At 35.1% G+C, this 18,212-nt stretch overlaps 1 protein-coding gene across 1 annotated transcript in view; it reads left to right on the forward strand.

Moving 5' to 3' along the window:
- rxraa (retinoid X receptor, alpha a) overlaps positions 1–18,212 on the forward strand; it is a 103,418-nt gene that overhangs the window by 69,833 nt on the left and 15,373 nt on the right. The window contains exons 4-5 of the mRNA XM_028462279.1: positions 11,123–11,273; positions 12,924–13,121. Coding sequence (XP_028318080.1) covers positions 11,123–11,273; positions 12,924–13,121 — 349 coding nt within the window. The remainder of the gene's footprint in view (positions 1–11,122; positions 11,274–12,923; positions 13,122–18,212) is intronic.

An 18,212-nucleotide genomic window follows, 5' to 3' on the forward strand; every position in this document is an offset into this window, starting at 1 on the left:
GTTCTGCTAATGACAGCTTTCTTAACACTATTGTCCCACATGTAATGGAGTAAAGTGGATTAGATCTTTGACAAAGAGACACAAGCGTTCGTCTCGTTCTTTGGTTCTTAACGTTTACGTTAGCTACGTTGGACGATATGTTTGAGTCCAGGCAGTGGGGCCATGTGACATCATCAATCACATGATTTCAAGATGGAGGAACACAGGCTCTGAAACTGTAAAATAGTCCTGTTTTTAAATATAGAGAAATGAATATGGTGCATTAGGACATTTAGAAGGTTTGAGGCCAAACTTGTAAAAACAGTTGTGGGTCATTTTAACGTTCGTCTAAAACGTTTTCCTGGACAGAGCGTCAGAAACCAACAGCTGTTCCTCTTTGTGCCGCTGACACTTTTAATATCACAGCTCTGTAATTACAGACGCTTTTCAGCTTGTGTTTCAGATTACGACACTGTTTAGAACGTTTAGCACCAGTTTAAATCCTCAGAACCAGGTGGAACGAGGGTCTGATGGGGAGTGTAAAAGAGCAGCTAGCTGCTAGCATAACCAGAGGCATGTGTCATCATCACACCTGGACTCCTAAATAAACTCCTTCAGGTGTGTTATTCTACAAACTCATTACTTTTTGACATGTACTCATATGTTTATGTCATTAGGTCACAGCGATATATATATAGAGAGATTTTATAAAATGTGATTTAGAGACACGATCATTTTTTATTTTATCAGACTTTGGTAATGAGCGGCACAGCAAAAGAAATACACAAAATGACTCCAAAAAAATACATAAAATTAGAATACAAGAATACACAAAAGACAAATATAATAATCAATATTACTCCAAAAACACACAAGATGGCCACAAAAAACACAACAAAAATACACAAAATGACAATGAAAGTTTAAAGGATGAAAAAATACACAAAAGATAAGAAAAATACACTAATTGACTCCAAAAATAAATCAAATGACAGAAAAAGAGATAACAGGACAGCAAGAATACTCCACAAGATGACCGCAAAACAAAACAGAAAAATATAGAAAAAACCAAAATACAAAAAATAACAATGAAAATGTACCGTATAAGATCAACAAAATACACAAAATGAACAGAAAATACACCAAAAGACAAGAGAAATACAGAAGATGACAACACGACTGCACAAAATGACAGATAAATGCACAAAATTACTCAAAAAAATTATAATATATATAAAAAATACAATGAACAACAACAAAAACACACTTATTCTAAAAAGTTTGCCACAAATCATTTCAACTTAAGGTTGTGTGTTGTTTTATTTTGAAAAATGAATAATCACTTTTATCAATTACTAGATATTTCAGGTGACCCCATTTAAAATTCCAGGTGACCCGTCATGGGGTCACGACCCCAAGGTTGAAAATCCCTTGAACTGACCAGCTGGTGTCTGTGTGCTGTCAGCTTTATTATATTTGAAATATGAGAGAACACGGCTAACGTTACTCATCGTTAACTATAGATAAATGTACAGTAGATGAAGTCAACGTACTGTCTAGATGTGTTCTCTATGATCCTTTGTGTTGGTCACAGTGTTTCAGTGTTTTTTGTCCTAAATGAGAAAAGTTTGACTGTCAGTAAATATCATCTAAAGTCTGCAGTGACACCGAACACGTCCCGTCTCTTTTTCTCTGTGGTTTCACGTGAAAGAACGGACGTTTGTTTTCTGTGAAAGGAGAGATTTAAAGAACTTCTCTCTGGTTTCTGGTTTGTGGTTCTTTGGTCACAGAATCAGAACCAGAATCAGCGGTGGTGTCTGAAGGGTTTTAACTTCCTGGCATCGCTGGCCGTCCTCTCTCCATCACACACACCACAGGTTAGAAAACATCTGGACGGGATTATAGAGAGAAGGACCAGAACGTAGTTTACATTTCCACTGACAAAGCTCAGAGTTGTGTGTGGTGGGAACATGTCAGGATGATCAAGTCCCAGATATTTTATCTGCTCAGAACACTTTGGTTTTTCCCACTGAACCATCTCTGAGAAGGAGGTGAATGTTCTCACATCCATCTATGATTCTAATAATGTCCTCTTCTGAAATGTAACACCTGGAAATCAAACATTTTTATCAGATAAAGACAGATTTAAAAAAATAAAATAAATAAAGGTCTTTTTTTTTTTTTACTAAATTATCGCTGAACACTTTGATTTCATTTTCTGATTGTCATCGTGGGAAAAGTTTGATGCATTGCATTGTGGGAGGTGGAGCAGTGTGAACTTTGTTGACTAAAATTTTTTTGGTGACAAACTATAACTAATTGAAAAAAATAAATATCATATATATATACTGTATTTTATAATTACCAATACACTGTAAACCCTAATAAGTTACCAGAACTTAAAAAATGAAGGCAATCAATTACCTTAATTTTTTTTTTTGTTGATTAACTTAAAAATCAAATGTTGGATGAATAACAACTTGTACTTTTTAGTAACAGTTAAATTAAAGTACTATATGAATGACGTTTATTTTTAAATAATCCTTATTTGAAACAATAGGACTTTATCATTTGTAGCATGTAATTAATTAATCCTATTAAGTTGTGTTTTTAAGGTATGTTTACTTATAAACAAATATAGTTCCATTTACTTTAAAGTTACTCAAAAAAAGGAAGAACATGTTCCACCAACTTCACATGATTAAGTGAGTAAAAATGTTTCTATAACTTTGACTATAAACTACTTCGTCTATTTAATTACTTTCAAGGTTTGGGTTTACAGTGTGTGATGTTCCATCGATCTTGATCAATATACTGATTGGTTGAGCAATGATCCAATCAAATCAATGGAAAGTCGAAACATCGATCGACATTTTGGGTGAAACATTGCACAGATATTTGGAACTAAATGTGTTAAATAATTAAAGATGATCTTAAATAAATCATATTGAATCTAAATGGAATGGTAGCGTTGGTAAATATCGTACCGTCAAGCAAAGAATCGATATTATGGTATCGTGATGAAAGTGGTGATTTACAGCCCTAATAACAATATTATTTAACATGTTTGTGATGGTGAACTCACAGCGTTGGAGGTGCACGTTTATTTTCAAAATAGAACACATAAAATGACACAAAAATACTGCAGAAATACTCAAAAAATGACTCCAAAAAACCTTTTAAAAGATTATACAATCAGACTATGATCTTTTCTGTGTTATATGGAATAAGATTAAATCGTTCCCGGGGGCCACATGCACCCTCGGCCTAATTTTGTGCAGAAATTACTTCAAAAATACACAAAATGACAAAACAATACATAAAGGGACAACAACAAAAAAAACCACAAAAGACATCTAAACTGATCAAAATTACCCCAAAAAAACATAAAATACACTTTTGTTGTTTTTTAAACTTTGTTGTTGGCATGTATATTTTTCTCTATTTTGAGTTTTAATAAATGTTTTGTGTATTTTTGCTGTTTTTTTATGTATATTTGCTGTTTTTTGTGTATATTTGTTGTTTTTTTATGTATATTTGCTGTTTTTTGTGTATATTTGTTGTTTTTTTATGTATATTTGCTGTTTTTTGTGTATATTTGTTGTTTTTTTATGTATATTTGCTGTTTTTTGTGTATATTTGTTGTTTTTTTATGTATTTTGCTGTTTTTTGTGTATATTTGTTGTTTTTTATGTATATTTGCTGTTTTTTGTGTATATTTGTTGTTTTTTTATGTATTTTGCTGTTTTTTGTGTATATTTGTTATTTTTTCATGTATTTTTGCTGTTTTTTGTGTATATTTGTTGTCATTCTGTGTGCTTACTGTAGACAGATGTTCATTTTAACTCACAAAAAAACAGTATTCTCGTAATCAAGACTCATTTTAAAAGGATGTACTACTTCCTGTCTTGTCTTGTGCTTACACTCACTTCCTGTCCGACTCAGATGCAAACACTGTCTCTGCCTTAAAACCAGTAGAAGATGTTCCACTCCAGTCTCAGAGCTTTCACCCGTCTTCAAACCTTTAATTTCGCTGTAACAAAAGTTGGAGTGAAAACACACAGCGGAGCCTTCAGAGACTGATTCATTGTATCCGTCGTGTCACAGCAGGGGGTCTGTGTTGGAAAAGCTCCGAGCTGTCGGGAATAATGTCTGTTTCTCCTAAACTCTCTCCACTGGGTGGAAAACCCCAGGGTTTTCATCAGCTCACTGCAGCTTCTTCTATTTTATAAAATAACACACTTATAAGCACTGATACATTCTGTATAAGAAGTTTAAATATCATCCAGTTCAGAACATCAACACTCCTGGTGCTTAAATCACATGATTGAAGTCATTTTAATGTTAAACGGTTGAAAAAACTCAAAATTCTTACAAAATCCTCCAGTTTTCCTCAAATTACGACATAATATTTCCTTCAATGAAATAGAAATTGGCCACAAAATCTAGAAAATTTCAAGTGAAGACTGTTGGGATTGATGTCTGTCACCTATTGGTTGGATATTTTTACATATTTAGTATTTTATGTATATGTCGAAGTGCAAACTAGGGCACAATAATGTTGAAATTACTCATTTTCACGCATTAAAATCTGTGGAAATTATCCAAAATATAGTTGGTCTGTTTTTTAACAAACTGTGATGGAAACAGCTTCTGTCACATAGTTTCACAATGTTAATGTTAATAAAAAATCAATTTAAAAAAACAAAATGATGCTATGGGGGCCTCGTCTGTGCTGGGGCCTGCTCGGTGGGTGTGTGGGGGCGTGGCCTGTGGCTCTTGGCCTGACAGACCCACGTTGGGAGTGGTTTGTCTGCTGGCTGGGTAAGGGTTTGGGTGGGTCTTTGGGTTTGGCGTCTCTGGGCACGCTGTCATGCCGTCTGCCCGGGGACTGGCCGCAGTTTGGTGTGGCGCCACGCTGCCTTGTCTTGTGTCAGCGCGTGGGTGATTGGGGGTGGCCTCCGTGGGGGGGGGCGACATTGGTGTGGGGTGACGGTGCCTGGCTGGGGGTGCTGGGTTCGCCTGCTTATTGGTCCGTGGCTGGCGAAGGGGCCCTGTTTGGGCGGTAGATGGCGTCCTCTCTCTTTGGGGGGGTCCTGGGACACCTCCCTGTGGAGGCGCCGTGCGGACCTGTGCTGCATGCACGGGCTTCTCTCCTAATCAACCAATCCTTCCAATTTTAATAACACCTCAACACACCACCCCCCGGAGGGCACGACCACCACCTCCACCCTCTGGGGCTATTGCACCACATACACATATGTACACAAAGGTTGGACGGGGAGCACCCCTCCATCCCCTTTCTTTTAATTGCACCTCATACTTTCACTAAACACACACGTGGGCCTGTCGGGTGGGGGCCCGGCCCCTGTGTTGATGGCTGGACCACCGTGTAGAGTACAAATACATCAGGATGGTGTGGTCGGCGTGGCGGGGCGGTGGGTTTCAGGGGGGCGTGGGGGGTGTTGCTGCTGGCTCTCTTCGCGGGGTCTCTCTGGGCGGTGTCGGTCTGGCGGGGCGTGGGGGTGCCTCTTCCCTTGCGGTGTGCTGGCGCGGGGGGTGGGTGCTCTGGGGGGTTGCTGGCATTTGCACCGTTGGGGTTGGGGCGGGGTTGCTTGGCGCTTTGGGATGATGCTGTTTCCTGGGGGGCGGTGCTAGCTGTTCTGATGGTTGAGGTTGCTGGCTGCTGCCAGGTAGGTCTGTCCTGCTATCTGTGGGCCGGTGGTGGGGTCCGGGGTGCCTCCTTCCCATGGTGGAGGCCGCCGGTCGCTCACGCGCCAGTGGGGGGCATTGCCCCATGGATTCTGCTGTCCGGTGGCCTGGGCTGACACACACACACACACACACACACACACACACACACACACACACACACAGTGACTCCAGAGATAACTTTTGTTTTGTGGAGGAAGTGATGTTTAATGGTGTCAGAGGTGAAAGGAGAAGCTGTAGGTTATCAATAGGTGATGATCAATGTCCTCCCCTTCAGAGGAGCTGCTGTCAACAACATGTGTGTTTACACACACACACACACACACACGCACACACACACACACACACACACACACACACACACACACACACACTTCCTTCTACTGTTTACATTCAGGCCTTAAAGCAGTGATTCTAAAGTCAGTAAAATGATGGTCTATTGTTCTATGAATCTGTGATAACCACATTTATTTATTCATCTGAATAATATCCACTGTTATCCAGGAACGTTTATTATTATTATTATAATCATCTTAAAGATGGAAATCATGGTTTTAATCACTAATAAAATGGTTCAAAGTGACCAAAAATGGTGGAAAAGGAGGTGAAATGGGATTTTAAAAACTACAGAAATTGGTTAAAAGTTGTAAATTAGAGTTGATAAGTTTGTGCGTCTCTAACACAAAGTGTGTAGATAAGTTTGTGCGTCTCTAACACAAAGTGCCCTTGAAGTGAAAAGCAAGTGTTTCCACTCCAGTCTCATTGAGACGTGACGTGCTTGTATTTTCCGTTTCTTTTGAAGTGTCTTCATGATCAGACTGTGAATAGATCTCTATAAGCTCTGCTTCTCCTTTAGTCCAGCGTTCACTCCAGGGACGACTCCTGTCTTTGTGATTCAGCGTAGCGTGTTAGCTGTAGCATACTGATGGTTCTCTACAGGAGTTTACATCTGCTCTCAGTGCTTTTTATTTACCGTTACATCAGTTAACTGGATGTATTCTATGACTAAACATATAGGAAATATAATTCATAGCAACAATAAACTCCACTGGCTGATGCTTTTTGAAATTATTAGCATTTTTATGCTTTTCTTCACATACAGTAGCACACTCAGCTAGATTCAATGTATTTTGTGACATTGTAACCTCAACCTTGGGGTCAGACTCAGGGCTCCATTTAGGGTCGTCAAACACTAGGAGGGGGTCACCAGGTGCCGTCAAGAAACTATGAATATTTTCTAAACTCCACCAAACTCACCATATTATTTTCATCACTTTTTATTACCATATTTTTGTTCTTTTTAATGCATTTTTGCTACATTTTTCCCATTTCTGACACTTCTACATCACATTTCAATGCTTTTTCTGCACATTTTTTTCACTTTCATGACATGTTTTTTTTTTTTTTAATTTGACTTTTTAGCTTTGCAAAATAAATTCCTGGTTGCCCTTGGATTATGTTGTTACAGTTTGATCCTAGTAGGTTGCTATGGTGATGTGCAAGTTGTGCTTCAGAAAAAAGCTTTCCTTTTAAAGAAATGTTTGCGACAGAATAAAAAGTATGTGACTTGTGAAAAGGAGACACTGTGTGGTGTTTACACATACAAAGTGTGCACAGTTGATAGTTCTGCTTTCTTTAGCAACTATTAAAGTTTGAGCCTCAAATGCTACGTTGACTAATGATCCATTAATACAGGAAGAGTTTATGTGTTTTTATTACCATAACGTATATTTTTCTGTCATTTTGTGTGCATTTGTTATTGTTTTGTTAAAGCTGGATTTCCTCTTAATGCACTAACTTCTTCAGTGTGAAGCTGGTTAACTTAGTATCTGGTTAAATCACCATGGTAACCGACGCTGAACAGCTAGCCTGGTCGGGACCAGGTTAAGTTCTGTTTAAATGATCAGTGTGTATAAAAGCCCCGCCTCCTGACCAATCAGCTCTCTTGGAAAATGACAAACGTGCAAACTGCCAGTCTTCTTCAGAGGCATCTGCTGATTGCTTTGATGTGTCCTTGACTTCCTCATTATAATTCATTATTAATTTTGAATAATATGCTAAGGTTTCATTTATTTAGATTAGTGCTTTTATGGAAATTTACAGGAGATCAAAGTACATTTCCTGAATAAAAGTTGTGTGAATAAATGAAAGCATAACATATTATTTAAAAGGACGATTCATGTGTTTAAAGCGTCCTCAATGCATGATGTGTAATTCTAGTGAAAAGATGGAAACAATAAGAACAAACACCTGAAATAAAGGTGAATAAATTATATTAGATTTCCTCTAATATTTTCCACTGAAAGATAATATTATAGATGTTTTATAATGTTCCATAACCTGCATGTGAATGAGGGTCTGAGGACTGTAATAAGAAGGGTTCACCTGAACATAAATGTGTATTAATGCTCTTTTTCATGTCATTTTTTGGATTATCTTCAAATACTTTATATCCCTAGAATCCTAACAACCTAAAACAAACTTAATTTCTAAATACAAATGACAGCGAAAACACGACTCATTGTGTAAATCACCAACTCATTTATTGTAAATATCTCAGTACCTCAAAATACATGAATTCCTCATGAGTTTCCTCAAATTATTCCCCCAAATTTCACCAAAATTACATAAAAATTGGTTACAAAATCAAGGAAATTTAAGATCCTGCATATTATAAAGTGGAAGTGTAAATTATGACAAAAGAAAGATGAAATTACTTGTTTTACAGATAATAATCTGTGTCCGTATTTGGCCCCTGAACTAAAAGGTTAGACATATAAATAAACCACAAACATTAGCTAAAGGTGTTGCAATGATGTTATAAATAGGAAAATATAAAAATCTGTTTTATTTAATAAATAAACACACAGTAAACACATTGATCCAAAGTATTTCTAAATGTAGAAGAACAAAGAAGACCTTTGTGAACAACCAGTAGTTATTTGAACAATTTACCTGTTTTATTTTTTCAGATATGATCATTTACATGAACAGAGTGCAGAGGTTTGCTCTCTACTGGGGTTAAATAAATACATAAAAAGATAGTTTTTTGAATTCCTCATTTTCCATAATTACGTAAAATCTGCATCTAATGTACAGAACAACAAACACAAGATCTGCAGAACTTATTTTCCTCCTTAAAACCAAAGTTTTAAAGTGGATTTAAACTCACTGAGCGTTACATAACCAGCTTTTTACACATTTACATAAGCTATGTGGAGTTGTGCAATGCACCAGGTTTTAGTTTACCTACATTTATTATGATGGAGAAACAACTGTGAACATGTCAGATTGATCAGATTGATCAGATTGATCAGATTGATCAGATTGATTAGGTCTGAGCTGATGTTTGAACGTCTCAGGACGTTAGAGAACATATGACCACATGTAGAATCTGACACCAGAGAGCAGACAGAGGCCCTGTTGTACTGGACGTACTGATCCATGTCCTTCACAACACGTTACATAACAGCACATGCCTCTGCGTCAGCCTGCAGAAACGCTCCAGCTCGCTCTGCGGCAGCGTGGAGACGGATTCCCCAAAACGCTGCCACTTCATGCACAGCTGGCAACGCAACATGTCAGTGTGAAGAAACAAAGGGTCATGTGATCTATTTCAGGCTCTCAGACACTTTAATCCTTCTGTCACTACGGGAGGAAGAAAAGGAAATGATTCAAAATACAATCTTTAGAGATGTTTTATTAGAAACTGTTACTGTTGTTCTGTGGCTTTAACTGAGGTAAGACCTCAATATGTGTGTGTGTGTGTGTGTGTGTGTGTGTGTGTGTGTGTGTGTGTGTGTGTGTGTGTGTGTGTGTGGTGTGTGTGTGTGTGTGTGTGTGTGTGTGTGTGTGTGTGTGTGTGTGTGAACGTAGAAAAACACACACTAACGTAGAGCCTCTGATTCTCTATGAACGTAGAAAATAATAGTGTGAGTATGTAGTGCGTTCATATTAGATAATATGAATAGATTATGTGAGAAACACCTGGATGTACAACACACTATAAACTCATCCATAAAGTCAGCAAAATGAATCTGTGATAATCACATTTATTTATTCATCTGAATAATATCCACTGTTGTTATCCAGGAACGTTTATTATTATTATTATTATTATTATAGTCATCTTAAAGATGTAAATCCTGGTTTTAATCACTAATAAAATGATATTGAGATATATACTGTATATATAATAAAAATAAACTAAATAAAAAAAATAATAAAAAAACTTTATTATTTATATGATATATAATATAATTTGCTAAATTCTATTATATATAATATATGGTAAATAATATTGAGTTTTATTTTTCTTTCAATGTTTCATGTTAAATTCCTTCCAATAGGATGTTTTTTCATGTCCTGTAACAAGTGAAGTTGAAGAGCTGCTAAAATAAATCCAGCCTCTTTATTGAGCCGTTTCTTTTTATTTGCAGTAGTTCGCTTTTGTTAGCTTCTGTTAGCATTTGTTAGCTTTTGTTAGCTTCTGTTAGCATTTGTTAGCTTTTGTTAGCTTCTGTTAGCATTTGTTAGCATTTCCACTGAGCTTCATCTGCTCTACTGGGTTTTTCTCTTCCTTTATTGGATTTTGTCCCTAAAATATAACAGAATGATTTTCACCATCACTTCTTCATCTGAGAGCTGATGTTTCTATATTTGTTTTTAAACTCTATTATTGGAGGAAACGCTTTAAAAATAAGTGATTTTTGGGGAGAAATCAGGAATTTTATCTGGAAACAATAAAGCATGAAAAATTGTTTATTGAACAATAATTATTCCCCAAGAAAACCTTAAAAGGGGGAAACTTTTTAACCCCTTTTTACCTATTTTTCTTTTGCCATTTTGCAACTTCCTTTGTCCCATTTTGGCCCCTTTTTAATATTTTTCACACTTTTTAGATTTATCTCCTTTTACTAATAAATATCAATTTTTCATCCATTTTTTCTCTTTCTTGAACCATTTTTTGCCACTTTTCATCTAATTATGCTACATTTTGCCCAATAAATACCACTTATTTCTTTTTTTCTCCTACATTTTGACACTTTCTCTTACACATTTCTGTCCTTTTTCACTATTGTTTGCCACATTTTGCCATTACATACCAACTGTTTCATCTTTTTCTACCACTTTAGGACTATTTTATGCTTCCTGTCACTCATTTCAAACTGTTTGATTTTTTTTTCTAAATGTTGCATTTTTCTATACATATGATGATATTTGAATTGCCTCGTGTATGCAATGTGCTTATAAATCAACTTTACCAACAGTTTTCCTTTGAACACTTGATGGAATCAATCGTTGATTTTGAAATGTCATTTTCTAATATAATGTTTAGTTCCCACGGTGTGATGATAAGTGTTGTTGTGTGTTTATCGTGTGCTGCCCTGTGACCTGTAGCTGTGTGTGTTTGTGTGTGTTGATGTTCCAGCTGAACTCTCCGATGAACTCCGTCAGCAGTACGGAGGACATCAAACCTCCTCTGGGTCTGAACGGGGTGATGAAGGTTCCGGCCCAGCCCTCAGGAACCGCCCTGTCCCTCACCAAACACATCTGTGCTATCTGTGGAGACCGCTCCTCAGGTGGGTGGAGCCTCTCCACATCTGGGTCTGATTGTCCAATCACAAGGAAGGAAGTTACCCAGTCAGAACCTCTGAGTTATCACAGGGGGCGGGGCCACAAACGTGTCACATGATCATCATTCATGTCAGTTTTAGAATAATATCCAATCATAACAGAGCATTAGCAAAGGAAACAACAAAGAGTTTATCTTACTTTGTTCTCTTTTTGTGTGCTTTTACTAATTATGTGTGTTTTTGTTATTATTTTATGTTATTTTCAGATTTGTTTTGTCTATTTCTGTGTTTAAGGAGCAACTTTCTGCATTTTTGTTGTTGTTTTGTGTGTTTTACATAGATTTTGTTTGATTTGAGTTATTTTGTATATGTCTTTTAGTTGTGTGTTAAAAGTGTTGTTTTGTGTGTCATTGTTTTCATTTCATGTGTTTTGTGAGTCATCTTGTGAATATTTTTGTGTTTTTTTTGTTTTACATTTTTGTACTTTTGCTGACATTTTGTGTGTTTTTCTGGATTTGTGTTGTTATTTTGTGAATTTTTCATGTCATTTTGTCAAAGTTTTGGCATTATTGTGCCTCTTGTGTGTTTTTGTTGTTGTTTAGTGAGTTTTTAGTCATTATGTGTGTTTTTATGTCGATATTGCTGATTTTTTAGTTTTTTTGTATGTCTTTTAGTGATGTGTTTAAGTGGTTGTTTTGTGTGTCTTTGTTTTTATTTTGTGTTTTATGAGCCAACTTGTGAATCTTTTTGTGTGTTTTTGTTGATTTTTGTACTTTTGTTGACATTCTGTGTATTTCTTTACACTATTTATGTGTTTATGGAATAACTTTCTGTATTTTTTGTTAATTTGATTCATTTTATTAGCGTTTTATATGTCTTTGGAATTTTTTTTGTGTTTTTATTTTTGCTTTGTATACTTTTGTTGACGTTTTGTGCAGTTTGCAGGTTTTTGGAGTTATTTTGTATATGTGTGTGTTTAAGTAAGTTTTTCATGTCATTTTGTCAAATGTTTTGTGCATCTTTAGAGTCATTTTTTATATTTTTGGAATCTTCTAGTGTGTTTTTGTTGTTAATTTGTGAGTTTGTATTCATTTTGTGTGTTTTTGGAGACATGATGTGTATTTTTCTGTCAGTTTCAGATTATTTTTGTCTATTTGTGCATTTATGGAGTAACTTGCTGCATTGTTCTTGTTGTTTTGTGTGTTTTTGTGTTGATTTGATGAATTTTATTGGCATTTTATGTGTGTTTTTGTTGTTGCTTTGTATACTTTTATTGACATATTGTGCAATATTGTGCATATTGGCATAATTGCTTATGCATTATGTGTGTTTTATTTTGTGTTTTTAAGTGCTTGTTTTGTCTGTCTTTGTTTTCATTATGTGTGTTTTATGAGTCATCTTGTGAACTTTTTGAGTGTTTTTGTTCATTTTTGTACTTTTGTTTGTTAGTTACTATTTTTGTTGTTGATTTGTGAGTTTTTTCTGTCATTTTGTCATTTTTTTGCATTTTATCCATCTTTGGAGTAATTTTGTGTATTTTTGTTGTTCTTTAGTACATTTATTTCTTTTATTTGTATAATTCGTGCGTGTGTGGCCCTCTATGTTGTCAGTTTTCCATGTGATTAATGACTGAGTTTCTGTTTTTCTCGTGGTCAGGTAAACACTACGGCGTGTACAGCTGCGAGGGCTGTAAAGGATTCTTCAAACGTACGGTGCGTAAAGACCTGACGTACACGTGTCGGGACAACAAAGATTGTGTGATCGACAAACGCCAGAGGAACCGATGTCAGTACTGTCGCTACCAGAAGTGTTTGGGCCAGGGGCATGAAGGAGAGAAGGGAGAGCACAGACTCGGTAACAAACGGGGAGGACGAACACACACACACACACACACACACACAGACCGGAACAAGGAAGGGAGGACGAACACACACACACACACACAAACACAAACACAGACCAGAACAAGTAATGAGGACGAACACCACACACACACACACACACACACATACGGGAACAACTGATAACTACACACACACACATACGGAACAAACGGATATGACTAACACACACACACACACCACACACACACATACTGTAACAACTGATAGGACGAACACACACACACAGACCAGAACAAGGAAGGGAGGACGAACACACACACACAGACGGGAACAACGGGGGAGGACGAACACACACACACACAGACCAGAACAAGGAAGGGGGACACACACACACACACAACAGACCAGAACAAGGAAGGGAGGACGAACACACACACCACACAGACCAGAACAAGAAGGGAGGACGAACACACACCACACACATACCGATAACAATTAAGTGTAGTACTGAACACACACCACACACATACCGTGAACAAACTGATTATTACTAACACACACACACACATACCATAACAATTAATTTATTACTAACACACACACACACATACCATAACAATTAATTTATTACTAACACACACACACCACTACCGTAACAACTGTTTTATTCCTAACACAACAACACACACACACAACATACTGTAAACAACATCTGGTGTATTACTAAAACACATACAACACACACACATAAACAATTAATTTATTTTACTAACACACACACACCACAATACTGTAACAACTGGTTTAGTACTAACACGACACACACACACATCCATAACAAATTAATATATTACCTACACACCACACACCACCTACATACCCATAACAACTGATTTAATACTACACACACACAACACACGAACAGTAAAATCACCAAAACTGATGATAAACAAACAAAACAAAAAAGATTAAAGAAACAAATACACAAAAGAACAACAAAATACACAAAATTACTCTAATAACACAGGACGACTGCAGAAATACAAAAAAGAAATTACAAATGCTTCCAAAAACACAAATAACAACTGAAACACATGCAGAATGAGTCATACACACAAAGCTAAAGAAATAAACACAAAGATACTACAATAACACACGAGGCAAAGACAAAAATAACTAGTAAATACACTAAAGGGAAACAAAACTGCACAAAATGTATCAAAATTAAGCAAAAAAAAACAAATGCCTCCAAAAAACCCAAAACAATACGTAAAATACACAAAAGTCCTCATAACACAAAACAACAACACAAGTGGACAACAAAATATTCACACTGACTGAAAAAAAATGAGAAAAAAAAACACACCATGAATTGTTTGTGAAATAAATACACAATAGGACAACAAAAATACACAAAGATACTGTAATAACACACAAGGCAAATACAAAATTAACAGAAAAATATACAAACAACAGATGTCTCCTAAAACCACAATAAAAACTCAAAATTAAAGAAATAAAATGCACATAAAAGGACAACAAAATCACACAAAATTATTTTAAATACGCAAAAAAAATAACAAATGCCTCAAAAAACACAAAATAACAAAATTACACAAAATAACTCCTAAAAAATTTAGGATTACAAAAATATACAAAGTTACTGTAATTACACATGAGACAAATACAAAAATAACCAGTAAATATACAAAACGACAACAAATGCCTAAAAAAAACACATAATGACATAACAAATTACTAAACAACAACAAAAATGCTCTCATTAAAAAAACAATAAAATGGCTACAAAAACTCACAAAACAACAACATGAAAACACCAACAAAACACACACAGTTCCATTGTATGGAAGCCCATAACAGTCATAATTAGATAAATAAAAACAACATTTTGAAATAAATACCATTTGGATAAATAACAGACAAATATATAATATGGCCATTAAATTGTTAATTGAGGTAATATTATTATGAAATATGTTTTATTATCCTTAAATATCTAAAAATAATTGTTTTATTATAATGATGTATTTCATAATAATTATTTTAACAATGTCATACTTTTTAAAATAATGACTTTTTATTTATTTCCAAGATTTTATAAAATTTATAAAGTCAATTTTATTTCATAATGTTGTTTTTCAGCAGAATGACTTTGGTCATAAAATAATAATTATTAGATATTTAAGAATCTAATAACAATTTAATGGCCATATCATATATTATGACTCTTTGGGGCTTCCATACCTTTGTTCTTTGCTGCATGTGTTAATGCTCTGATTGCTTATTATTTCTAATGCTTACTTTAATGTTGATCATGTGACTCTCTTCAGATCAGATATATAGATATTAATATATAAATAGATATAAATGACGTTTGTGTTACTGTTGTGATGAAACTTGTTCGTTTTGTGTATAAAATGATTCTTTAAGAACCTGAAAATAACAAAGTGAATCATTTTTATCTGACGATCATTGACGAACATTAGACACTAACTTATGATTTATTCATTTACAATCCAGTGATTATTAGATAAAGTCATGTGGAGGTCAGGGAGGAACGTTCTAGAACATCTAGTCATAAACATGAGCGTGTGTGTGTGTGTGTGTGTATAGACTCAGTGTGTAGAAAAGCTTTGTGGGAACACGTCGTCCTAACAAAGAAAATACTTCATTTACTGAAGTCTCTAAACCAGGGGTTCTCAACAGTAGGGTCAGGACCCCATCTGGGGTCACGAGACGCTGGAAGGCGGTCGCTAGATTGAGCCAATTTTTACTCTTTTTTACCCTTTTTTGCAACTACACCAAAATCTCCATATTTTAATTTATTTTCATCACTTTTTCTTGCCATATTTTTGCTCATTTTAATGCATTTTTGCTACATTTCTCCCATTTCTGACAATTCTACATCACAATTTAATGCCTTTTCTGCACATTTTTGGTCGCAAAATCAAGGAAATTAAAGTGAAGATCCTGCAGGGACTGATTTATGTCATTTATTGCTTAGATATTGTCAATTTCTATATATCATTTATACGTGGAAGTGCAAACTATGGGACGTGCTGGTTGAAATTGCTCATTTTTTTTCCTAAAATCTGCAGCTCATTTGAGAACTAAAGGGCCAGATTTGGGCCCCCAAGCCTTAAGTTGGACAAATGTAATGTTAAAGGCTGTGTATTTTTCAAACCAACACTGTGAGTTTCTTTAATCATTGATTCAAACACACAAACAAGTCACGAGATGATCTGAGCACTTGTGTCACCACTTAGTGGGAGCACCACATGAAATCAAGCACCTCTGATTAGATCATGACCTAGAATTGAAAAACACAGATAGAAATTCAATTTGTGTTCTTAGCATTTTAAACAGATACAACATTATTAGAGGTCAAAGCAGTTAAAGAGTCGACTTTACATAACTTCCTCTGAAATCTAGAGATTTTAAATGATCTGCTTGTTTCTACTACGGTCATTCATGTCATTTCCACATACTTTAATATAAAGAAATTATGACATTTTTACCAATTGTTTTGTGATTATTTCAGTTTGATTGCTGTTGAATTAAACGCATCCTTATTTTTCTTCCATTTTCAGCTTTAGAATCTGAAAAAAATAAAAATAACTGCATGTGGGAATGTAATAAAAACTCTGATCTGTTTTCATTTATAGTATAAATGTTGCTCTTTATTGGGATATAAAACTTTTTCTTTTCTTCTTCATTTTTATTTCGGACCCAAACTTTGGGTTATTTCACCACTCGTGCAGGGTCTTTAGGTGATTCGGGGCCCTAGGCAGGAGTGGGCTTCAACCCAATAAATAAAAGGGTGTGTTTCACGTTTATTATACCTTTTAAATTATTATTTAAAAAAAACAAAAATAAAACATTTGGGGGCTGCAATTTGGCACCCCTCAAGCAGACGACGCCCTAGGTGGCCGCCTGGGTTGCCTGTTGGGAAGGCCGGCCCTGCACTCGTGAATATTAACAATCCTTTACATGAGGCCATTAGCGTGGGTAATAATCATTTATTGTTTCATAGTTTTTCACTAGTAACATAAAACATTTGAAATGTTTAAATGTTATGGAATTACCCTTAAGAAAAGACGATTGAAATGTTTGTTTGTTTTTAAGTTTTATTCCTTATTTCTGGTTTAAAGGCTTTTTATTTCACAGAAATAAAAAAATAAAAATCTTTTATAAGTAATTAAATCATCCATGCCCTTAAATTCTGATCTGATAAGTGTCGTGTAAAGACTGTGTGATTAGAGAGGCTCTAAAAATCAAATTAATAAATGTGATTGGAATCTAATCTAAATCTAATGTAACAAAATGAACCTAGGTCTTACATCATTACACGATCACAATCACAAGGGTTTAATTGCCGTTAGATCCACATTTAACACTAAAAGTCTTTGTAAATTTACAAACTGAAAACAAAAGTATTTTTGTGTTTGTTAAGGATTCAAATGTCTCAGTAATATCAATTATTAATGCTCGATCATGCTAAAAACCATCACAGATAAGAAAAGAGGTTTTTTTTATTACTTTTAAAAAATAAAAAAAAAGTACTATTCAAATCAGGAATTCTCAACCTGTGGGTCTGGACCCTAAAGGGGACTGCAGGCTTTTCAGCTTTTATTTTGAAGATTTTTTTTTATGTAAGATTTTTATGTCAATAATAAAGGAGATTGATGACATGATTTTTTAAATTATTATATATATATATATATATATATATATATATATATATATATATATATATATATATTCTTATAGAAAAATAAAATAAAATGACAAATATATTTAAAGTCTTTAATTCTCACGGTATCTTCATTTATTCCCTGTTTGGTTCATTAAGGAGTCGTATTCCTCATTAGATTTGATCTTTCTGTTGGTATCTTTGAAGTATTCTCAGTAGTTGTTGTTTGTTGCAGATAAATCACATTAATGAGAACTTTCTTATTTTGTTCTGCTCTTTGTTTGGATTATTTGTGTTTTATTTTTCATAGACGTTTCTCTACGTCTACGTTCTGATTAGACGCTTTAACACGAGCCGTCGTTCCCTGTGGGACGTCCTTAGTTTCAA

Source organism: Gouania willdenowi, chromosome 12 (assembly GCF_900634775.1).
Source record: "Gouania willdenowi chromosome 12, fGouWil2.1, whole genome shotgun sequence".
NCBI lineage: Eukaryota > Metazoa > Chordata > Actinopteri > Blenniiformes > Gobiesocidae > Gouania > Gouania willdenowi.